General features: G+C 39.0%; 1 protein-coding gene across 1 annotated transcript in view; it reads left to right on the top strand.

Moving 5' to 3' along the window:
- The window catches only part of LOC139149712 (polycystin-1-like protein 2), a 52,227-nt gene that overhangs the window by 8,701 nt on the left and 18,227 nt on the right, over positions 1-25,299 (top strand). Inside the window, exons 9-27 of the mRNA XM_070721609.1 lie at positions 726-1,064; positions 1,759-2,103; positions 3,220-3,631; positions 6,955-7,136; positions 8,116-8,286; positions 9,065-9,318; positions 10,305-10,472; positions 10,732-10,773; positions 12,795-12,926; positions 13,104-13,194; positions 13,319-13,404; positions 13,792-14,037; positions 14,428-14,536; positions 15,072-15,229; positions 15,429-15,693; positions 16,586-16,674; positions 23,776-24,006; positions 24,483-24,653; positions 25,074-25,234. Of these exons, the coding sequence (XP_070577710.1) occupies positions 726-1,064; positions 1,759-2,103; positions 3,220-3,631; positions 6,955-7,136; positions 8,116-8,286; positions 9,065-9,318; positions 10,305-10,472; positions 10,732-10,773; positions 12,795-12,926; positions 13,104-13,194; positions 13,319-13,404; positions 13,792-14,037; positions 14,428-14,536; positions 15,072-15,229; positions 15,429-15,693; positions 16,586-16,674; positions 23,776-24,006; positions 24,483-24,653; positions 25,074-25,234 (3,652 nt within the window). The remainder of the gene's footprint in view (positions 1-725; positions 1,065-1,758; positions 2,104-3,219; positions 3,632-6,954; positions 7,137-8,115; positions 8,287-9,064; positions 9,319-10,304; positions 10,473-10,731; positions 10,774-12,794; positions 12,927-13,103; positions 13,195-13,318; positions 13,405-13,791; positions 14,038-14,427; positions 14,537-15,071; positions 15,230-15,428; positions 15,694-16,585; positions 16,675-23,775; positions 24,007-24,482; positions 24,654-25,073; positions 25,235-25,299) is intronic.

Genomic DNA, 25,299 nt, shown 5'->3' with positions numbered 1-25,299 from the left:
TGATTTGATTTGATTTCATGTGATTTGATTTGATTTGATTTGATTTGATTTGATTTGCTATGGTTTTAATTGCATTGATCTGATTCGTTCATTACAAAAACATAGAAAAGTAAGGACTATAGAGTTCGAAGATTTAGGGGAGAACCATTTAGTTTATAGGGGTGGAGGAATGGGTGAGGCAGCAATGTTTTCAGTCACTGCTGCAGCAATTTTTACACTGTCAGCTTTTTCTCTCAAGCCATTACAGGATTAAATTATTTTTTTCTCGTTCACCTATCGATATATGATTTTTTTACAAAAAATCTGCCATCGACAAGTCAAATGGTTTCCCCCTTATTTCAACTTTGCTCTAAAGAACAGAACAAAAAGCCAATTAATGCAGGGACCATGGTGCACAAGCTGTCACCCCCATCGCCCTTTTAAGAAGCCCGGAACTAGGAGAGAAACATAACAAACAATCTTAAAACCATCGGGGTGAAATGTGTCTCACAAAATGGCGCCGGTATGGGTTAAACATATCACAGAGTGGTTTTCTTTTCTTTTTCTTTCGACTGGCCACTTGTAGCAGGCTCTTAGTTCCTCATGCTATGATTTAGTATCGATGCTAAATTACCCTCATTACATAGATGGCGCTTTCCTCTTTTGTGAATGCCTCGCTGATGCTTTGTGTTTTCAGAGTCATCACGTGCAATTTCATTTTATTTAATTTTTCTTTTCTTTTCTAGATCACTTCACAAACTACGAACTGTCACGTCATTTGGATTCGACACTACTGAGCACGACAAACTACCCGGATGACTACGTGAACGACGAAAATTGGGTAGTGTTTATTAACACTACGACCGACCTGTACCTGGCGGTCCACTTCATCGATTTCGAAACAGATGAGAACGACGTCCTCACAATAGGGCTAGGGGCAAACGCTTCAGATTCGTCGTCGGTCATTCGTACAGTATCGGGCTCTCAGCTTCCTTGGGACTTCACTTCATACAGCAATGAGCTCTGGATGACCTGGGTCACGGACGAATCCAAAACGAAACGCGGAATTTCGATACTTGTTGAAGGTAGGTTGCCAATTCATCATTTTCTAACCTTCTGGATTTGTTTTTGTTTGTTTTGTTTTGTTTTTGGGTTTGTTTTTTTTTTTGGGGGGGGGCGTTTATGCGATCCAAAGGAATCGAAGTACAGTTCCTCGTTTTTAAGTGTAATTTTTCTTTAACCTTAAAATGTGACGAATGATGGTTCACCGAACGTGCGTTATTAGGTCGACTTGGTTAACTCATTCTTTCTCTCCAACAATTTTCAATGATACAACCTGTTTTCGTAATTCTTCATTCAGCATATATGAACTCGGTTACAAAAGTTGTCTCTATTGGAAGCGGTTATACTGATTATAATACTGTCAATGTTTTTCTTCGGGGCATAAATGACCAAAAGAATGTTGAGATCCAGGTGTACTGCGAGAACTCCACCCACTGAATGATGATATTACGTTTGAGCATCATTTCATTTTAATTTACGCGTATTAATGTTCATGATGTGCAGTATGTCTGAAGTAAGATATGTTGAGTGAATGGAAACATTTACTTCATAGAGCTGAGTAAATCGCGCATCAATATAGTCCTCAGTCTTCGCTGGGTCATTTCGTATAGATTACCTCCGCGCTCCTAATCCATACGCTGTTTTTTTTGGTGCCGAGAAGCCTAAGCCCTCGCACCGAAAGACAGCGCCACCTATCTCGCCATCCTTTCGTTGTAGCATTGGAATGTGGAGGATGGTATTTTTTAGGGGACAACCAAGTAGTGAATGTGACCTCACCGACGTTCCCAAACCTCTACGAAAACGGCGAAAACTGCTTCTGGTTCGTGACGGCGCCCGAGGGTAGCCACGTTACTATGTACTTCCTGGACTTTGAGTCGTCGGCGGGTGACTTCGTTCGCGTCGGTGATGGCCACAACCCCAGTCCATCGTCGACGGTGTTCACTCATTCAGGCGTGGACACTCTGCCACACGACTGGACATCGGAAGGCAACCGCTTCTGGATGAACTGGAAAACTTCGACTTCGTCACAGCGCAGAACAGGGTGGAGGTTGGTAGTCGAAGGTAAGCAGATCGTGTCCCAAGTTTGCAATGGGAAAATGAGACACTCACGAAAGTTAATTAGACTTCAAGAAAATCGAGGTCAACTGAAAACTTGGGAACCACTTTGAGGTCAGGGACCACTTTGAGGTCTTTACACACGTTTTTGCTTTCTGCCCTCTGCCGGTTGGTTTTTGCGTTGGGATCTATTGAACACTGATGTTAAAGGGACAAAGTCGGCCATTTTCACGAATTTTGTTTGATACGAGATAATACTTATATTGTTTGACATGTTGAAAGATACTGAATGAATGGGCGACCATGTATATATTCGACCTCGGTTTTAGACATGATACATGAACCATCGCGAAAATGAATTAATGGTCATGACCATTAATTCATGATTAACCAAAATATACAATCGTTTATGACATTATTTTTGCATTCAATGATTTCCATCGCACAAAAAATATATAAACTGCTACCAAGTTTTCGTAAGAATTGCCGAAAAAACTAGAGATACTTACAGAAGGACCACCGACCAGTAGCCCCTTGTCAGCACATCATCGAAAACACAGACGGCATTTTCATAGCTGAACGTAGTTTAATTTTATAGTTCAAGTTGACTTTCGGTCAATTTAAACGCACGTATAGGACATATTGAAGAGCAGAGTAACGGGTACTTGATACAGAAACAGACCGTTCTACATGTACAGAAAAAATGCTGAAAACAGAATTAAACGTTGGGTTACTTTCCAATCAATAAATATTGTACGCTAGGGCTTGATGGGTTTTTATGCGCTTGAAATGTTCGGGCCATTCAAAAAGGGGAGGGAGGGAGGGGGCTTGAAGACTTTTTGAAGGTATTGATCGGAGGACCGTAAGTTAAGATTTAACCACTGCGACTTCCGTAAACTATTCTTGAACGCAGCCTCATCATAAAATGTGCATTTCGCAAATGATAGAATTCAAAGTTATTTCCGTCGTATACTTCAAAAACAGATAATTCCGCTTCACGGTGAATTGCGTAGCTATTTAGTGTATCGGAGGCAATTCGCAAGCGCTTTGCGTAAAACGGGCTTAGGGTGGCATCAAGGACCCCGCTCCTTACTGCTGTAAATCGTATATTTCACGATACAGGGTTGCGATGCGGAGGAAGGTACTACATTGATGACGTGAAAGGCTATGAAGACCTCGAAACTCCAAACTACCCGAACAAATACGATAATTTCCTACTCTGCGTGTGGTTGGTGACGACATCCGCCGGGAACTACTTGACCACACACTTCCACACTTTCGATACGGAGCATAGAAGGGACGTTGTACTCATCGGGACGGGACACGATCCGACGAATACAACCAGCATGGTCATTGTGGCTTCAGGTGGCAAGCCTCCGGACGATTGGTTGTCCCCTACCGATAAAATATGGGTGAGATTCCGAACCAATCCCGCGGTCGTAGCCAGAGGGTTTTCGCTACGTGTTCAGTATGTGTCAAGCGCTGAAACTACGACGGAGGAGCCTCCCCCCACCCAGTATGAAGTTACCGTCAGGTGAGCTTACATCGTCGCCGATACAATACCCGTATCGTGTAGTTTTTCTTAGGAGTATCTGATTTATATTTGAAAGGCGGAACTTACTGATGTGTAACCTCGTTATGAATGCTTTATTTCACCAGATGCTTCACAGTATGTACAATAATGAAAATGAACAGAAACGGTGTCTTACCGAAGTTGTACAAAGTCAAAAAAGAAAGAACATTGCCGTATTGTACAATCTGGTGGGGACCATGAAAATAGTCTAAAAGGACTAGTCGAGTTAATGGCCTCCAAGTATACTAATAATTATTCAGTACAAGCTTGTGGTGGAGGATAGAAACAAACACAGTTTTTAAGTAGATTCAGTAAGTGATGTTTCAATGCTGACTTGAGAACTTGTCTACTTGACAATTGTTTGAGATCGCCAGGCAGGAAATTCCAGTGTTTTACAGCTGCATACCTAATGTTATGTTGTAAAATTATCAAATTTGAGCCTGGAATACGAAAATTTTCAAATTGTGTTAAACATATGTGGGGTACACACTTGGGGATAGGTTCGGTTGGAGAGAGACAGAATAGGCCGGAGACAGCTTTGTATTGTGTCTTAGTATGACCAAGTTCAAATCTTGACCTTTATTACTATCACAGGTCCATATATACAGTGTAGTATGAATAATCATTAGAATCAATGAATGACACGACTAACTAATGACACGCCCAATGCATAATCTACATAATTAGTAAAGGAATTGGTGGGCGGAGCTACACCATACACGTGATTCCCAACATCCTCCCGCCAGCAAGATAAAGAGTTTCAAAAATCTTACACAACTGAATTCAAAATGCAAAAACAACACGAAATAAATCTCAAGAGTAAAGTGTCTATGATAAGCGTAAGATTGGAAAGAATAATCTGAAAGATCAATGGCGGTTGGTGTCTAATCATGCTTGATAAGAAAATACGCCTGGTACGGATTAAATCACAATCTGCTTCTGTTTGTGGCGCGTGATACAAACTTCAAAGAAAACTCTAATGCAAATCCTTATATAAACTATACTTAATTAAATCCTTATTACAGTAAAGGTTCGTTATAAGCTTTAAACACAGAAGAAAACTAAAAATAAGATGACGGAAATACTTTGTGTAAACGTTACATTAATCTCTAATTCAAAAAATAACTGTAAGTTACAATCTAACGGATGTTCATAGCGAACGTCATAATGAAATCACAACTGAAATTAGTTCAAAGTTACAAATATCACAAACTAAAGTAAAACTCTAAAACTACAAAGCAATCACTGAAGATAGTGAATGCGAGTCTGAAACAAAAACTTACTAATACAGAATTGATGACATTTCCTTTAGTCGTTGACGGGCTTTCATAGCCGCTTCACGAACTGGTCGTGAACTAATCACGCTACTATTTGTAGTGTGTGCACCTTTGTCAGTGTCAGTGCATGTTTCATTATTTTCAACTTCTGAATTAACTTCTAATGGATACAATTTTGTGATAGGTCTACTAGTTTTGCCGGTACGCGTTCTGATGTAAGCGGAACGCACTAAACCATCATTTCCTGTGTTAAGTTTTTCAACAATGGCAAGAGACCACCTTATCCGTGGGACAGATTTGTCTTCCACTAGAACAACATCACCCACCCTTATCTGATTCTGAATGGCTCCCTTCCCTGAAATTCGATCTCTTTCACGCAATGTGTTGAGGTAATCTTGAGACCATCTTTTCCAGAAATGAGTGTGAATTTTGCCTAAATACTCTGATCTCCTCTGGAGACGTTCTTGGCTACCAAATGTTGGGTCATTAAACTCATCTTCATCGATTGAGTAATATGGCAAAGTTGTGATAAGACGGCCATGCAACAAGTGTGAAGGGGTCAAGGGTGAAAGATCGTTGGGATCGTTGGAAAGATAGGTCAGTGGACGATCGTTCAACGTAGCTTCAATTTCAGCAAGAACTGTTTGTAACTCATCGACTGATACGAACGATCGACCGAGAACTTTTTTGAGGGCAGTTTTAGTCAAGCCGATAAGTCGTTCCCAAAAGCCACCAAACCACGGCGCACGTTTTGGAATGAAAGTCCATTCCACGCGACAGTTTGCAAAATAGTTCCGTACTGGTACTGATTTCATCATGTTTTCTATTTCCGTCGCGGCTGATAAATATGTGGATCCGTTATCCGACATAATTTTGCGCGGCAGGGAGCGTCTGGCGGCGAACCTCCTGAAGGCTCGTAAAAATGTCTCGATACCGAGGTTTGCAACTAAAACAAATGTGGGGTACACACTTGGGGATAGGTTCGGTTAGAGAGAGACAGAATAGGCCGGAGACAGCTTTGTATTGTGTCTTAGTATGACCAAGTTCAAATCGTGACCTTTATTACTATCACAGGTCCATATATACAGTGTAGTATGAATAATCATTAGAATCAATGAATGACACGACTAACTAATGACACGCCCAATGCATAATCTACATAATTAGTAAAGGAATTGGTGGGCGGAGCTACACCATACACGTGATTCCCAACAGTAAACATATGTTGGATATGAATGCTTTTGAATCTCAAAATAGTGTTCAACTGCATGAGGAAGATTGTTATTTTTCAAATCATAAACAAAACATACAAGTACAATGTTTACTCAGTTAATTTGTAGATATTGAAAATAATCAGTTTGTAAAACAGAGTTTCGGAATGAGCAATAAAATGAGAAAAGGTAATTGAGCGAACAATCCGTTTCTGAAGGCGAAAAATTGGCTCTAAATAGCTGGAAGAAGTGTTTCCCCAGATTTCCAAACAGTACATTATAAGCTTACGAGGTAAGATGAACGCATTATATAGTTGAATGAGAATGGATTTTGGAACATAGTGTCTTAGTTGTGTAATAGTACCAATTTTGGGTGTAATTACTTCAATAACCTTTCGTATATGATATTTCCATGACAAAGATGAATTTATCGTAACCCCTAAATAGCTGGAACAAGAAACTTGTTCTATTGTATCATTCCCTATTGACAGATTTTCTTCAAATGTGGTGTTTCACTGAGGTGTCTTTATGATAACAGTACGAAGATAATCCTTTCATACTTTACATATTTGAGTACACGACTTTCTCCGGTCCTGTTGTTTTATGATATTTATGTGACCCATTGAAAGTTGACAGCTTGTTATTATGCACACTTCTTACGTATACACACAATATGTATCGATATGAACAATTTGAAGCTATTGGGAGCGGCAGAACCATTTCTCCATGGCATTATCTCCTCGCGTTAGGCTGTGGTCATCATATCATCGATTTCTTCATTTACTTCTATTCGCAGTTGCATATCAAATTGCGGCGACGTCGTGACAGCTGGCCACTCCTTGTCGGCCCGTGCCCTCTGCTCCAACTGCCCCCGCGGTAAGAAGATGACCTTCCTGTGGTCTCTCACCTACACGGCCTCCACGCTTGGCTTCGGCGTCTACGAGGAAGTCAGCATGGAGCGTCGCTTCACAAGCACAGGTTTGTGTATGTTTGGTCTAGGTCAAGGAACGTGAATCCATTACCCCTTTAGTCTCCTTTTGACAGAGATGGCTGTAGATGTCCTGAGTGTGAAATCTAACGTTTTTCTCGCCAAACGTGTGTATATATATATATATATATGTATATATATATATATATATATAATATATATATATATATATATATATATATATATATATATATATATATATATATATATATATATAATTCTTCATGACATGATAATCTCATCATGATGCCTCTCATCTCAGAACGCCCTCGCAGAAGGATATTCGAACTCTTAAATATTTACAATGTCTTACTGGTCTACCGCTTGAGAGGGGGGTAAGAGGTTCATTTTGAAGATCTTGGAGTGAGGAAAGTTTTGTGAAAATTGAGAATGCCTTTTTTCTGAACACGGGGATAGCGGCCATTTTGAATTTCAAATACCGGTAAATGTCGATCAATTTGTTTTTGTACTTGTGGAATTTGCTCGGTCACCTCTTATTTTTATTTTTGATTTAGTAAGAGTGTGTTTAAAACTGTCCATAAGGACAGTTTGACTGTTTCTTACAATACATACTACTTTAAACTACACAGTACGTCTGTGGAACAATAGCTATATCACGGCATTTGTGATAAACTCGTTTGGGCCAGCAACTATTACGTGCACGGTTGTATGAGCAGCCAGCAAAGCAGACACCAAAATAATAAATGATGCATATTTTAAATTAATTTTGAGAATACTTGAATTGAAGGAGCCAGTATCCTCTGGCAAATAGTGTATCAAAAACGCGGTTTTTTTCTGTTGGTTTGGTGTCGCCTTTCCGACTTGTTGATTTATTGCAGTTGTTGACTGGTTACCCAAAGGCATAACAACATTAGACTTTGTAATAATATCTTCATTTCTTCAACGCTTGTTGAATAAAACACTATACCAATAATTGTCGAACTCGTCAAAATCAAATGTTTGATGCAGGAGTACGTGGCCCATTTATCAGCATCAATGGAGGCAGACTTGGAGACGGTTACACCTACAAGTTAAGCGTCAACTTGACTGACGACAAGTCGGGCTATGGAGGAGACACTTGGAGATTTGTGACTAACGCCCCTCCAACCAGCGGCAATTGCAGCGTAACTCCAGAGACAGGTACTCAAGCACCTTAAAGGTATACTGTCACCTGTTCCAATTTTACCACAGTTACCACGGAAAGAGATCTACCCAATCACAAATTTTAAGCGGGTGGCCGCTTTTTAAAAACAGCGCCCTCACATGGGCATTTTGAATACTAAGGAACGCCCCTTTGACCATATATGGGCATATTTAGATTACAGGTGACTGTATACCTTTAATTAGTCACATGAGTGTCCAATCTTGAGCAGTGACGCCTCTTTGACCATATATGGGCATATTTAGATTACAGGTGACTGTATACCTTTAATTAGTCACATGAGTGTCCAATCTTGAGCAGTGACGCCTAATGCGTGTGATGCAATTTCTACTCTGATTGCAACATGTGTTATATTAACATCAACAGTTTCTTCTTGGCACATTACAACGACTCTAGGGCAAACAGGACGAGTACTGTATTTGTTCCGCCGTGGCTAAAATAGTTTCCAAGATTTTAACATCTGAAAGACTGCATGTCATAGGCAAACAGTAAGTTCTTACCAGACCGTGTGCACAGCGCAAAGATGGAAAGATCCGAAGCATTGGTGCAAATGCTGATCGAAAACTTCTACTTTTTGCACACTGGACAAAAATATGGACGGATAGAATGTTACCTGTAACTACTGTATTTTCAAGGTTCCGCTGTCGACTGCTTGTGCATCCACGCACAGGCGCTTGACTTCGCGGAGAGAAAACCGCCTGTGTCCCCACGCGGTACACGCATCCTTGCTCTACTCACACTGTTCTGTCGTTGCAGGTTATACCTTAGACACAGAGTTCACCGTTCAGTGCGAGAACTGGGTTGATGATCACATGCCAATCAGATACTTGTTCTTCTCCAAGCCGAAGGGCCCTGGGACTTTGAAATCTCTGCTCTTCAGCGGAAAGAGAGAGTCAACGCCGCCATTTCTGCTTTCCGTCGGGAAGGAGGCTTTTAATTACGAGGTGGACATCATCGTTGATATAGTTGACTCGTATAATTCCGCCACGACTGAAGTGCACACAATAACGGTAAGATACTACGAGTTGTAGATGTTTTGTACACCTGACAGTTTCTGACGATTAATTGTGAAGGCAGGAAATCCGAGATAGTTTTGACGCGAAACTCATACCTACCTACCTACCTGCATACCTACATACCTACCTACCTACCTACCTACCTACCTACCTGCATACATGCATGCATACATCAAATACACAGAGGCATACCAACACTCATATTGACATACATACTGTATGGCATACAACGGCCATATATATCACAGAGTAACATGGACACAGTGGCAACGCTTGCATGCCTTTTGTTCCATGGTCGTCTCGGTAGACTATTGGCTTTTCATATTAAAATGAGCTTCAAAGGTGTTAAACTTTTTGGAGGCTTTGTTTGTAGTTGATAATTACACGAGATTATGCGAAAAATACGACGAGATGGCATCGTACTGCCAGTCGCGTAGCAACCATAGTTACTTTGTGAGCTCTCAGGCCAGAAATACTACTTCATGCCGATCAAAACATAACACGCCAGCAGTTTCATAAACATGTCCTTCCTTGACGCACGTGTAAAAGACGGTATGACTGACCGTAAACCATTGAGTAAAACCAGACAGTATCGATAAAAGACTTTCAAATTTGGTTCAAACACACTCATTATATATTCATAAAAATATGAGACGAATTTTTAAAACGGTAAAACTCACACAAACTTTGCCGAACATACTTTCGCTTAACAATTGGCGAAAATCCGAAAATTATCGAAGGATGCATGGTCGGCACTCTTCGGAAAAGAGAGGCGAGAGCAACCTGAGGCGAGGCGAACATGGATGTGTTACGTAACCGCTTCACGCTTTAAACAATACCCGTTGCAACTCTGGCTATGTTCCTCTGTGTATATATAGACAGCTTTGTAAGGCTACAATTATTGCAGCTAGCAGTAGCTTTAATGAAACTTAATAGAAGGTGACGAACACAAGCTTTCACTGTCGCGTCCATATTTTTAGGTGGAACCTCTCTCCCTTGACGAAGAAGAGTTGACGCAGGCGCTGAAAAATATGACCACCGGCGACAACAACATGTTGGGCAACCTCCTCAACAGCGGAGACAAGGAGGGGGCTGTTTCACTTGTAATCACTGTTGCGTCTGTTTTAAATGACGGTTCGTCGAAACCGGTGAGTGGTCGGACAACCCGACCGAATGTTTGTGAGTCGCATTTCCAAGTAGTAACGAAAGGTCACAATTATTTTCAACCGGAGTGGAAAATCTAATAAGTTAAAGTTGAAGAAAGTTGGTCAGCGTATAATCGTTGCTTTTGTAAATGTAAAAGCAATGTGGAATATATCGCGTTTTTTTCTGAGCTTGGCACACTGACGAGTTTTTATCAACAGAAATGGATGTTTCAATCTTCTATTTTATTATTTCTTTTAAAAGGGCCCCCCAAAGTCACGGCAAGAGATTACCGAGCGTAAAGAGGTAAGCTGTTAAGATTGTGCCATAAAGTTATTCCCTATAAGCTTAAAGCCGCGCCGTTCTCAATCCCAGGTTCGCGCATCATTAGTGGGTACTCACCCTGTCAACACGGTATCGTTTTCATTGTTTTGCGTCAAACGCCGCTATATTAGTAGATTTACAAACATAAATTCACGTCGAGCGTCGACGAGCACGTCAGAGTACGTACATTTTGGCATGAGGTCTTTCCACCATACTTGGTGCGTTCGAGTTACAGATTTCACCGATTCCAGCAGCGTGTCGCTTGGCGCCGGATGCGACAGTGTCCTCGGCCATCTTGCCCCCTCTACTGTCTATGCCATGCCTCGATCCACAAAATTACAAGTCAATATACTGGTATGCAAAAAGACACGATCTGCATCGTTCGAATCTCTCAAATTCTTAGAACTAATGTTTTATTAAATTGGGACACATCGATGTCGAAATAATATAAAATGAGTATTTTCTGAAGACTGAACCGTGACCCCGACGTACTCAACCAGCCAACGTACAACTTTTATGAGGCCAAGATGACGGTCGGAAGTCAGAAACAAGTCGAGATTTATCGTGTATTACATTATTTGCCAGTTTGTTTTGCGAGACTTCGTTTGCATTGGAACCAAAAAAGTACAAAAATCAGATGCATTTTGAAAACTCGGACAGGAAATCTCGTAAATTTCTAAGACGTAATGAACTTCGGTCGATATGCAGCGGAACTGGTATCGATGGCACTTGCTCACGTGGATACGTTCGCTCGAAGTGATGACGGAACGAAACAGAGGAAGTCAAATAGTCCTTTTTTAGCTCCATTGTCAAATAAATATTTGGTTTATTCATAGACCCTCGTTTTTTTCTCGGGGGCCTATGGTTTATTAGTAGACTCATGGAGGTACAAACGACACTCCATAATTGGAAACTATACACGGATACCGTACTGCTTCACACCTCTGTGCCGGGGTATTGAACATTTCTTGATTTGTCATTCTGAGTTTAGCATCATTAGTTTGGCAATGACAACGCGTTTATCTGACTCCGACTCTGTCACGGAAGTATGGGGATATTCTTGACCCGACTCACGCTTGGCGTGATGAGCGATTTTTGGCCCGAAAACAGCATCTGATGCAGGCTGATGACGTACTCGTCACAAGAAAAAAATTGATATGACATTTTGCGTGACTTCTGTCGTCCGATCGTTATATCCAAATTTGCCAGGCGTACCATACACATTTGCCATCGTTGGGTGTACGGTACAAGCCACAAAACCAAACCAAACGGCGCCCTTTTCAGGGCCATCGAACTTTCCAGCATTAGAGAAATCGATAATACATTTTCTCCTTCACGGCACGTTTTGTGGAGGGACCGGTGTCCACGCTTACCAAGATGTAATCGACTTGAATGTCGTCTGATCGCGTTTTTTTATCTCTAGAAATGCGGCGGGTACGTAAAAAAGTTGCAGAACTGTGAAGAAACTATTGCGCACGTCTTTCGATACTGGAAATCTTGACACATATTTTATTTATTTTTAGTCACCATTAGCAGATAAGGCGAATGCTAATTGACATTAGGTACACATCCAGCTGACTCGTGTCTTACTTTGCACAAGGGTTGATTGACAGTGGTATTCAAATCCCAATCGGCGTCCCCTGGGTCGACGTTCTCACTGGCCACGCACAATCTCACTAAAATTGTCCCGAAAACTTATCGGTTTGAAAAATATGGAGTCGTTATGTATTGATCAGGTATTTACCCTGCTGTAGAGCAATCGCATTTCATAAATTTTCTTAAAAAACACGCAAAAACCCGCAATCTTTGGAGCTCTCAGTTCAAGCTACTCGCACGGCGTCTCTTTGCATAATGAGCGTCCTTTCATGTAATCCGGTATTTATAACCAATGAGCGTCTTTAAATATCGTTTGATTATTGTCGATAGGTAGAATCTCGACGGAGAACTAACACATAATATGACGTCAGCGTTATCGTTAAGTAAATGTGGTCCTCTCTTGACAGATACGAAAGTCCATCATAAAGGACCTGAAGACAATATCTCGGTCGGTTGAATCGGTTGATCAGGTTTCACAGATGGCGAGCGCCCTCCTGGCCATGACGTCGGTCCCCGATGAGTTGAGCGAGGACAGCCAGGTAAGTGCTTGTAGATAATAGCTGGTGAGTTCTGGCGAAAGCCGTAGTAGACGAGTGTATCGTGCGTGGTGTACAGAGTTTTGTGCCATTACATCGAGGAATGATCCTCAAAGCGGAGAGTGAAAACTCATACACGATGGGCAAGTAATTTCCGTTATATCTTTACATCCGATACAGGTGGACACAGCCGTCGCTATGGAAGCGCTGTCGGGATCCCTAGTAACTATGAAGAACGAAACGGAGACTTCAATTTTGTCATCCGCAAGCGGTAAGTATTTCGTCTCTCAAACCATCAACGTATCTTAGGTTTCTTTATTAAAGTTTAATTAAAGTTGGTATTGTCAAATATTAAATGATTATCCTAAATTTTGGGTATGATTTATTTTTTGCAGCCATAACTGAGGCGATCGGTAATGTATTGTCCGTAGCAACTGACAGCTCCGCCGACGATACTGGAAATGCCGTATCAAGTTCAACGGTGAGTTTCGAACATATGCAGTTACTTTCGCGTAACATGTACATACATAGATACATACATAGATACATAGATACATACTTAGATACATAGATACATAGATTCATACATACATACATACATACTTAGATACATAGATACATAGATACATAGATTCATACATACATACATACATACATGCGAGCATGCATGCATGCATTCATGCATACATACATACATACATACATACATACATACATACATACATACATACATACATACATACATACATACATAAAAAAGTACATGTATAAGTGCATACTTAAATATCACACACATTTAACAGAAACACAAAAAAACAAAGACACACTCTAGGAAGTTTTTAAACACCGTAATTACTCACTATTTCAGAGTTCGACTGTCGTCAAGAGCACAGTAAGCACTGTTAATTCAGTATCCCAAGCCGTGCTCAGTAAGAGAGTGCCCGGCCAGCCGCCCGTAGTCATGAACACCTCTTCGTTGACTGTGCAGTTGCAGAGAGACGAGCCGTCGGACCTTGGTGGGTCGACACTGAGTTCAGACGTAGGCGATTTCCAGTTGCCGGCAGCCGATACTCTGTTGGGCGGCTATGCCGGCGACAGCTTCATCGACACTCAGGTATGACCAAGTTCCGATCCAGAAGGATGGGAAAAGCTACAGTTTCGTTACAAATGAAGAGTTCATATCGAGTGTTACATTTCTCGTACCTTCGTTTTCTGTGTATGTGACAATACATACAAAGATTATGGAACGTGTGAAAACATGTCGATCTTCATTGGCGATCGACGTGTGGTAAACTAAATAAATACACAAAAATAACGAAACAAAGTGATTTTGTTCGACAGAGATTCGATCATTTTGCCATTTTCGATGAACACTTTGGCTGCCGTCACAATAAAGGACTGTCACAATTCTAATTGCATCGAATCACAATTCAAGAAAAGAGAAACTACTATGTCGGTTTTTACCTAATTATATTTTTTTCAACATTTCTTTCGATTTACACAGTTTCTGTCATTTACCACCAATCCATTCAATTGGGACAATTCCTCGCAGTACATCAGTTCCTCAGTCATCTCGCTGTCGTTTGCAGATTCCAACAGCTCGAATATTGCAGGTACAGTTCTTTCGACGGGATTTGGACTCAGTCTGCGTGTTCACTATCATAGATTTGGCTTTACCCTGTGCAATCAGTGTGTATGTATAGCTTATACGTGTAGACAGCAGACATCGCGTCATAGATATGGATATACGAAAATGTTCTGTTTGACTTGACAGTACGCCGCGCTTGAACATCTGAAAAATAAAGACAAGCTGACTATGATTTAAGGTGTTTCACACCAAAACAGAGCAAATCAGTTAATACGAGCAAGTGATTATGCGTAATAATCAGCTGTATTTCTGCAATTCAACTTTGAGTGTTCTGTACAACTTCCGATGAGACACAGTTGACCGAACATACGACATACGGAAAAAAAAGCTTTGCTAGATCTGGACGACTTTTACAATCACTTTGGTATGCAGAAGGTCCAGAAACATTCAAAACATTCAAACTTCCACGTTCTGTTTCCTATTTTCTATAATCGATACATCAATCTTCTTTATATCCTGTGGGGATTTAATAACTGAATTCCTATTTCTCTCGATCTCAGTATCCGGATTATCTGAAGACATCGTGATTAACCTACCGATACTCGTCGATCTGCCAGAACCAGATATGTTGAATACGTCTTCATATTCATATTCAGATTCAGATTATGATGACGATTCGCCGTCTACGGAAGTGGACCTGTATTTCTATGAAGTGCAGGTGAGATTGGTTGCCTTGAAAGTTGAAATGTCATTCGACAACAATATTATTAACAGTTTGGTCAAATTTGGCTTTTGTAAAATGGTTGTATGAGGAGTTACTGCAAAATGACTGTATCATCAAGAAGCGTAAATCTGCATTCTTTTTGGTATTCCTTCGACGAAACTCCATCCTAATGTGCATTTTGGTCTGCTTGCAGATTCCGACAGCGTATACAGCGATCCATTTCCGAATCTTTACGAGCGAATCATGGGACGACCTCAACTACACGCTGTATTTCCAGCGAGGCCAAGCGCCGAGCCGGACGAGTTACAATTTCTCCGGGAGTTTACCGAATACAGAATACGAGAACGACGGTGATCTCGACGGCGCCGTCAGAGCTGAACTGAAGAACACGTTCTTCGTGCCCAGTGACATGGTCGATGAAGCTGGGTCTTACTTCATTGGGATTGAACCGGTACAAGGTAAGCACATATTGTATTTAAGCAATAAAGCACAGCCAGCGACGGTGTATCACGAGATGTTGACCACTTCACGACATATATGCAGTCGCTATCGCTCGTGCATAAATGAAGTTAACGTAGTGGTGTACCGTCGCTGGGTGTGATTTTATATCGTAACAGTATATTGAAATTCTGGTGTGGAACGTCAAAAAAGGAATTTGCTCTTCGCGTGTGCCAACCGTGCTATTTTGCGAATGTAGCACGATTATTTTCACGTCTCGACCGATCAGACCGCTGTATTTGTGCCATAAATGTACTGGTATGATATGATATATAATTATGATTTCACAACTGCCAATCGGGACATCCGTGTATAGAACTAACTAAACTTTCCGCGATATTTCATGATTGAAAACAAACCACTATGTTGAAGAAGGGGATGTGAAAATCGAGGCTTTACTTGCTGTTAAGGAGTTGTTGGTGAGCACACAAGTCTTTCACTGGCGTTTTAAGAGTCAATCGGCAAGGATCATTTAATCCCAGCAACGTCGATCAGCCAGCATGAAGCGGCAATACTCCCGTTACGACGCTGAACAAAAAGAAAATGTATTGTAGAAATTATTTAGACTAGTGTGCTGTACACAGGTAGCACCTCTTCATAACTTACATTTTATCCATCAAATTCCGGTGTAAACGTTATTGTTAACTGTGAATGCATTTGACAAATCCTTGCGGCTACTTGTTCAAGGACAGGTATACCCAATCATTGATCCACCATACACACTCACCCTAATTCCAATGGACATACTAGTAGTACTTGTAAACTATTCCACGCATAGAAGCGGAATAATATGCAAACTTCGCTACCATAGAATACTTCTTCATTCTGTTTGTTTTGTGTTTATCACACCAGGTGATCTAAACATCTCCGTACAAATATTCACTTCGGGGTGTCGGTACTGGGATGAAGTTGAAGAAAAGTACAAAGGAGACGGTTGTATGGTAAGAAATGCCATTTGTATACTTTTAAGGTAGAATGCCCATCGGGAACAGATATTCGGACTCTCAAATCTTTACAATTCTTTTCTGGTCTACCACTTGTGGGGGCTCATTTTAAAGCTCTTTGGCGTAACAAAACTTTTTACGGTCTCAGTTTTTCGAAAAAGGTTTACACATGAATGGCGCCTATTTTGAATGTCAAATATCGGTAAGTGTAAGGCACTTTGTTCCTTTAGAACCAAACTTTGATGGTGACCTCTGAGTTTTTACTCTTGATTTGGATTTATTGAGAAATGTTTGAACAAAAGTTTAAGTCTTTCATTTTTGAGGCGCATACTACCTTAAAACCCTAAGGACAGTAAAGGGATATTTGTCCCCTGTCAACGTTCGTATCGCTTTGGGACCTTTGTGCAATGCGGTTTTGCATGAGTGATGTGTTCAAAAAAATCCTCACTTCTATAGTTTCCCCAGACAAACTGCTGTTACACCTATGAATCAAATAATTCACAGAATCGTACCAGAAAAAGTAATAGGTTCAAATATACCCCTTGGGTGAAACTGATCTTTCTTTGTACCCATATACAGTGTTAAAAAGTGCATAGAATACATTGTGTACCCTCTGAATAATAACTATCGGGCCACCTCGTACCAAGACGTTTTAGTCCGTGGGCTGGAGGGGCCCACCGTGCACCCCCCACATCCCTACTACTTGGGTATTTTTTTGTTCTTTAGGACCTGCTGAACAAGAAAAAAGATGTTAACATTGGATATTTTGGGATGCACTACCTATCTGGGCTGGTTTTTGATTTGCATGTACCGCAAAAAATGGCGAAAAATGGGTAGGGGTAGGGGTACTATATCCTCCCCTACATTAAGTAAACTAGCATGAAATAGCACAAACCATACATTTTTGGAAAGCTCAGATTCTGCTCTTTATGACAAACACCAATTTTAGCGAAATTAATTTGTGTACATAGAATAGGACGACTTTAAAATGAATTTTTTTGACAATTTTGAAATTTTTTACCCAAAATACCATGTAACAATTGTGATTTACTTTTTATTAAGCAAAATTTTCACAGCTTTTTGTGTTTGAATTATTTATTCCCACATATTAAACAAGAAAAAAAGTGTTAACATTAGATATTTAACTATACACTACTTCTCTGGAGTCAATTTTGAATTGCGTGTATCTGTATGGGGTGTGCAAAAGCTAGGGGTAGGGGTACAACATTCTTTCCTTGATGAAGTAAACTGGCTTGAAATGCCATATACCTTATAGTTTTAGAAAGCTTAGATACTGGTCTTTCTAAAATGTATAAGGTTTTAGTAAAAAGATATGACGTCATAGAATTGGATAACTTTAAATCGATTTTTTCTGGTAATTCAGTATTTTTAACCGGAAGAAAATACGATAACTATTGTTTCCTCCTTATGAAGCAAATCAAACAGATTTATGGATGTTATTTACTAATTGCAATGTGCTGAAGAAGAAAATAAATGTCAAAATTGGGTATTTACCATGCATTATTGTCTCTAGTCACTAAAATAGCAAGTTTTGCTACATTGGTATATCGTGAATGGGCATTTTATTGTTATGCAATGAACTAATGCACAGCCTTAAAAAGAAGACTTTAAAACGTGCACACATAGTCATATTGCCATTTTCTCCTTCAAGTAAATAGATTGTTGACGACTGTCTATTTTTATAATTTTTTTAAATTTTTAAACTTTTTTCTATAAAATAACTGTCTATGCCTCCTTGTCTTACGTTACTTATACAGCTTGCATTACTAATAATCTATTAGGCCGAGGCTAGAGGGGGCGTCTACGTGCACCTTCCCCCCACCAGCCCCACAGGATAACAAACCTGTAATTTTCAGAAGCCTTGGGATCCCTAGAATAAGAAATGGGATTTTAACAGACAAAATATAGGGACTCAATAGCTGTTACGGTCATGTTTTAAAGGGTACCACAAAATCACGATTTTGTGACCCACATGGATTTTTGTCAAACCTGTCTTCTTGTACGTGATCTGCTGAGCTTACTATTTAACATGACATAGGTTATGGGGTATCATTAGAAAGGTGATTTATTCTTCTTGAAAATGGTATATAGCAATATGCAATATCATCTATAGTTTTCATGAAATAGGGCCATAATTTACCCCATACCCCAAAGTTTTATGTATCAAATTACTGTCAAAACTAATCTAAATTCCACCAATTATTTACCTATACATAATACAAAGGGCAATGCTGTGTATTAACTTTGTGTTATTTGCTACAGTACGTAGAAACTTGGAATAAACTTTTAACAGAAAAAATATTGGGATCCTGTAGCTGTAACAGTCATATTTTGAAGGGTACCGAAAAATCACAGTATTACTGACTCGCATTCGTTTTTGTTAAACCTGTCTTCTTGTAAGTCTTCTGCTGAGCTTATTTTAAACATAACGAGGCAAATGGGGTACCATTAGAAAGTTAATTTACTCTTCTTTAAAATGATATGTTGCAATATGCAATATTTCTAGTTTTCATGAAATAGATCAAAACTTACCCCTACCCCAACGTTTTATGTCGCAAATTACCATCAAAACTAATCTCAAATTCTACAAATTATTTTCCTAGACACATTACAAAAGGCAATTCTTTGTATAAAATATATTTTATTTGGTACAGAGACATGTCACAAATATGAGTTAGACTTTTAACAGACAAAATATTGGTATTGAATGACTGTTACTTGCATGTTTTGAAGGGTACCGTGAAGTCAGAGTATTACCGACTCGCATATGTTTTTGTTAAATGTGTCGTCTTGTAAGTCTTCTGCTGAGCTTACTTTTTACCATAGCCTAGCTTATGGGCTGCCATTGGAAAGACAATTTATTTGGCTTTAAAATGACATATTGTAATATACAATATCTTCTATAGTTTTCATAAAATAGGACCAAACCTTACCTCTCGGATGAATACATTTCGTTTTTCGCAAAAAGGACAGATTCTATTTTGTACATCTAGGTGGGTATGTCTTCCAGTTTCTATTATTAAACTATGATTGGAACAACGAAATTTTGACAGTGCGATTTTAAACTTAAGTGGAAAAGTACATTTAAGATACATCTCTGTTTCAAATTGGAATTTGAACATGGAGTAAAATTTCATGCGGGGTGAATCATTAATTGCCGCATTCCATTCTTGTTTATAGCAATCTTTCAATCTTTGACAGAATAAGGATAAAAATAACTCAGAGTTACCAACTTGTTGCTCAAACCAGACGTAGGCAAAGCCATATCTCATAAGCAAATGCTTAATCTTTGTCACCCAATTTGTTTTTCCCGCTTCATCTAGCTTTCGTAGCATCTCATAACAAGCTTTAGGGTAACGAGAATTGTCCATTTCTATGAGCTTCAACCAGTAAGATACACAACGTTTCATGTAAAGACAGGTAAGCGGGAATCTCCCACATTCACCTAGAACAGCTTCATTATTTACATTGCTGCCAAGGCCAAGTAAAAATCGACAAAATCTCAAGTGTACCTTTTCGATAGTAGGGGAATACTCAAAACCCCAGATTTCTGCACCATAACACAAAATTGGTGCCACACAGCTATCAAAAAGTTTGAATGCATTTTGAATTGACATACAACCTAGTTTTTTAATGACAATTTGAATTTGTGTGAGGGCTTTTTCGCTTTAGTAGACAACTCTGTTTAGCGGGTGACCATGACAACCTAGACGATATTAGCATGCCAAGATAATTGTAATGCTTTACGCAGCTAATTTTCCTCCCCATATAGAACCATTTTTCATATTTCTTTAAAATACCACCATTCCTGAATACTATTATTTTTGTTTTGTCAAGATTCAACTTCATACACCATTGTTTACAAAATAACTCTAGCTGATTCAGTTTATGTTGTAAAGAAATTGGAAGATCGGCACTGTCTGTTACATCGTCAGCATACATAAGTAGTCCCAAATTAGGCAATTCTTCATTTACAAATATACCGTCCCTATCAGAAACATTCATGTACACGTACAATTCATTAATAAATAAGTTAAATAAAAGAGGACTTAACATGCAACCTTGACGAGTGCCGATTTTGCACTCAAAATAGTCTGTCAAACCCTCATTGCATAAAACACAAGATTGCAAGTTAGAATACATTGACTGCAGAACGTGTAAAATTTTACCATGCAGGCCATAAGATATCAACCTTTGCCACAAATAGTCATGTCGAACACAGTCAAAGGCTTTAGAGAAATCGACAAAAATACAATACATTCTACCTTTCCGGTTAGACAAATATTTAGATGCTAATGCTTGCAAAGAAAAAACATGATCAACAGTACAGTATCCTCTGCGAAAACCTGCTTGGGCTTCAGAAATTACATTCAAATCATCAGCCCACTTAACTAGACGGTTATTAAGAATTTTTGTAAATATTTTGCTGACAACAGACAAAAGAGAAATTCCCCTATAATTGTTTACATCATTCAAAGACCCTTTCTTGTGTAAAGGGTAAATTATTCCCTTACACCAGGATTCTGGGAAGTTTCCCGAGGTAAGAATAGCATTGAAAATAGAAACTAAATACTGTGAAATAATATGTACACTACATTTAAACATTTCATTTACAAAACCATCAGGACCTGGTGACTTGTTTGTCTTTAATTTTCTAATAACACACTCAATTTCATCTAATGTAATAGGGGAGTTCACAGATAACGGCTCATTTTTGTTACAAGGATCACAAAATCTATCATGATTCGTCAATTCATTTTGTATGTGAGCATCAAAATGAGAATCACCTGGTTGCATATTTATGTCAAATAACTTCTGAAAATAATTATACCAGTCCATTGCTTTGATTTTACAAGCTGAAATGTACTTTTTCCACCTCTGATACTTTGACAATTAACCAGAATTTACAAGACAACACAAGACAAGGAGGCATAGACAATTTTCCAAATACGTCTTACCAAAATTATTTTATAGAAAAATATTTAAAAATTTAAAAATTATAAAAATAGATAGTCGTCAACAATCTATTTACTTGAAGGAGAAAATGGCAATTTGACTATGTGTGCACGTTTTAAAGTCTTCTTTTTAAGGCTGTGCATTAGTTCATTGCATAACAATAAAATGCCCATTCACGATATACCAATGTAGCAAAACTTGCTATTTTAGTGACTAGAGACAATAATGCACGGTAAATACCAAATTTTGACATTTATTTTTTCTTCAGCACATTGCAATTAGTAAATAACATCCATAAATCTGTTTGATTTGCTTCATAAGGAGGAAAACAATAGTTATCGTATTTTCTTCCGGTTAAAAATACTGAATTACCAGAAAAATCGATTAAAGTTATCCAATTCTATGACGTCATATTTTTTTACTAAAACCTTATGCATTTTAGAAAGACCAGTATCTAAGCTTTCTAAAACTATAAGGTATATGGCATTTCAAGTCAGTTTACTTCATCAAGGAAAGAATGTTGTACCCCTACCCCTAGCTTTTGCACACCCCATACAGATACACGCAATTCAAAATTGACTCCAGAGAAGTAGTGTATAGTTAAATATCTAATGTTAACACTTTTTTTCTTGTTTAATATGTGGTAATTCAAACACAAAAAGCTGTGAAAATTTTGCTTAATAAAAAGTAAATCACAATTGTGACATGGTATTATGGGTAAAAAATTTCAAAATTGTCAAAAAAATTCATTTTAAAGTCGTCCTATTCTATGTACACAAATTAATTTCGCTAAAATTGGTGTTTGTCATAAAGAGCAGAATCTGAGCTTTCCAAAATGTATGGTTTGTGCTACTTCATGCTAGTTTACTTAATGTAGGGGAGGATATAACCCTATATACCCCTACCCACTTTTCGCCATTTTTTGCGGTACATGCAAATCAAAAACCAGCCCAGATAGGTAGTGCATCCCAAAATATCCAATGTTAACATCTTTTTTCTTGTTCAGCAGGTCCTAAAGAACAAAAAAATACCCATGTAGTAGGGATGGGGGGGGGGTGCACGGTGGGCCCCTCCAGCCCACGGACTATTTGTTTAGGTCAATAAAGGAATAAAAAAACGAAATCAAATAACCGCATCGCTTTTGTCAAATTTCAAATACTATAAAAATATGCTTATATGTATTTTTAATATATTTTGAATAAACGATGAGCGCACTTTTAGTATTCGGGCTCCTTCTCGAGCGCCCTTCAAAAGTGCCAGACTTATCGCAAGTGTCTCAAAGTCTGTGTACACCTGTATGTGTGCGCAGCGTTATTGATTTTCTAATGACGTCACTTGGTTGTCCACCACAAAATTAGTCGAGAAGTTGCTCTAGATAACTTATACTTCCTTTCAAATAATTTGGTATTGTCATATACAAAGTTTAATGATTCCTCTAATTTAAAAGAAGTCTGCAATGATTGTTTAGCACATTTTTTTGTTGACCTATTTTTCCCGGCATCCATTCGTTTAGTAAACTACTGATAACAGAGTAGTGGGCTATGAGTAAGAACAAGAAAGTTACATGTGAATGTAGCTGTAAGAAGTGAAATTAAAGAAAAGTTCAATCGGTCGGAAAAATATTGACGAGAGTCTACAAAATCTTATATTTCTCGTAATTTCTAAAAGTGCCGTCTTTCTCCTGCAATGTTCCCAGAAAAAGACATTTAAAGGGAGGGGAGTCGTCTGAACTGCGCGTGTGCGACTTTCTTCTTATCAAACAATGTATTTTATGCATGATATCTGGATGCATCACGTCAAAATAGCTGCAACATTGGAATTTACCGATATTCATTGTTAATAAACATGCTTTAACTTTCATCAAACGCTAACTTAGCCTAAATCACGGTCCCTATTCAGGGACCGTGCCTAAATACAGTGTTTACATCGGTCGTAGGGGGTCCCTGGCAACCTTCGAGCAGAGTTCCGACGACCCACTCCCTTTAAGCGCACGATGCTCCCCCATTTTCCGATAAAAGCTGAAACACGCACTAAAAATTCAGTGAATATATCCTCATTCTGACTAGAACCATAACCCGATTGTCACTCAAGTCTGAATTTGATTTGTAACCTTCGTCGCAGGTCTCTCCGGAGTCCAGCTCCATGACGACGATATGCAAATGTTCTCACCTGACGTCATTCGGTTCGGACTTCTTCGTACCGCCGAACTCTATTGACTTCAGCACTGTGTTCGGCAAGTTTTCAAGTCTGAGCGACAATGCGTCGGTTTTCTCTACCATCATTGTCATCCTCGGAATTTACATCATCGCGGTAGTCTGGGCGAGAAGAGAAGACAAAAAAGATATAGCTAAGGTATGATAGATAAAGCGTTGGAAAGTCATGCTGCTATTTCTTCATTTTTCATCATTTATCCTTTAAGAAATAACAAGCACCACAATTGTATTTTTCTAATTTATACGTTCAATCAACACATTTTAAAGCTCCATAAGCTATAGCTTTTGATTTTTATTAATTCTCTTTATAAATTACAGTTTGTTGTTCCACTACAAAAACCGTGTCGACTTTTGACTTGTCAGCAAGTTATTTATGTATGTAATTCCTATATGTAGCTGTGATAACCAACTTTAGTCCAGATCGTCAGCAGCACTGAATGTCGCGAATTTCTTGCAAGGTGAATGCTTTGGGTCTTTAAAACACTTGAGAGGGTAGAAAAGGGAAAACGCTCTTGGTTTATGAAACAAAAATAAAATTCAAATGTTGTCAACAGTTACAGCTATTGTTCCATTAATTACTCATTTTCTATAACAATCTTTCTTTCTACATTTCAGTGGGGAGTTACACCGTTGCCGGACAACAGACTGGGCCACGCGTACCTTTACCAGATCACAGTGTACACCGGGATGAAATCTGGTGCGGGGACCAAGTCACGTGTTTTTATCATCCTTCGTGGGAAACGTGGTGAAACTCACGTCAGAAGGCTTAAGGACACAAAACGTAAGGTATGTGACCGCTACTAATATATGTGTTTGTAATTTCCTCAGTGCACGTGCTTTCCTCAAGCTTGCAAGAACATTATATATATATATATATATATATATATATATATATATATATATTATATATATATATATATATATATATATATATATATATACAGGACATATGTATACTACAATCTGTATACTCGATATATATATATATATATATATATATATTATATATATAAAAGTATTAATATATGTTACTCAAGTTTCATGCATTTCTGCAATCTTCAAATCTTCAGACAGATAGAAGTAAAATTATCCTAGGCCCCACCCTTTTATATTGTTGGGACGTATCATTATATTATGTTTCTAGGTGGTGTTGAACGTTGATATTATCACTGCTTAACATGTATATTCTTTCTCTCCTATTCTAAGGTCTTCAGGCGAGGAAGTGTTTGCAGTTTCTTGATGGCGGCACCCGAGTCGCTCGGAGATCTTGTCAGTGTCACGGTGTGGCACGACAATTCCGGCAAAGGACAAACTGCATCCTGGTACCTAAGCAAAATTGTAGTTCACGACGTACAGACTAAAGAAGCGTAAGTAACTAATCACACCTCTTTTGATTGACTAATTACAAAAATCACTGCTTTGAACCCCTGTC

Source organism: Ptychodera flava, chromosome 14 (genome assembly GCF_041260155.1).
Source record: "Ptychodera flava strain L36383 chromosome 14, AS_Pfla_20210202, whole genome shotgun sequence".
Classification (NCBI taxonomy): domain Eukaryota; kingdom Metazoa; phylum Hemichordata; class Enteropneusta; family Ptychoderidae; genus Ptychodera; species Ptychodera flava.
The sequence above is the reverse complement of the archived record's forward strand: the minus strand, read 5'-3'. Positions and strand labels throughout refer to the sequence as shown.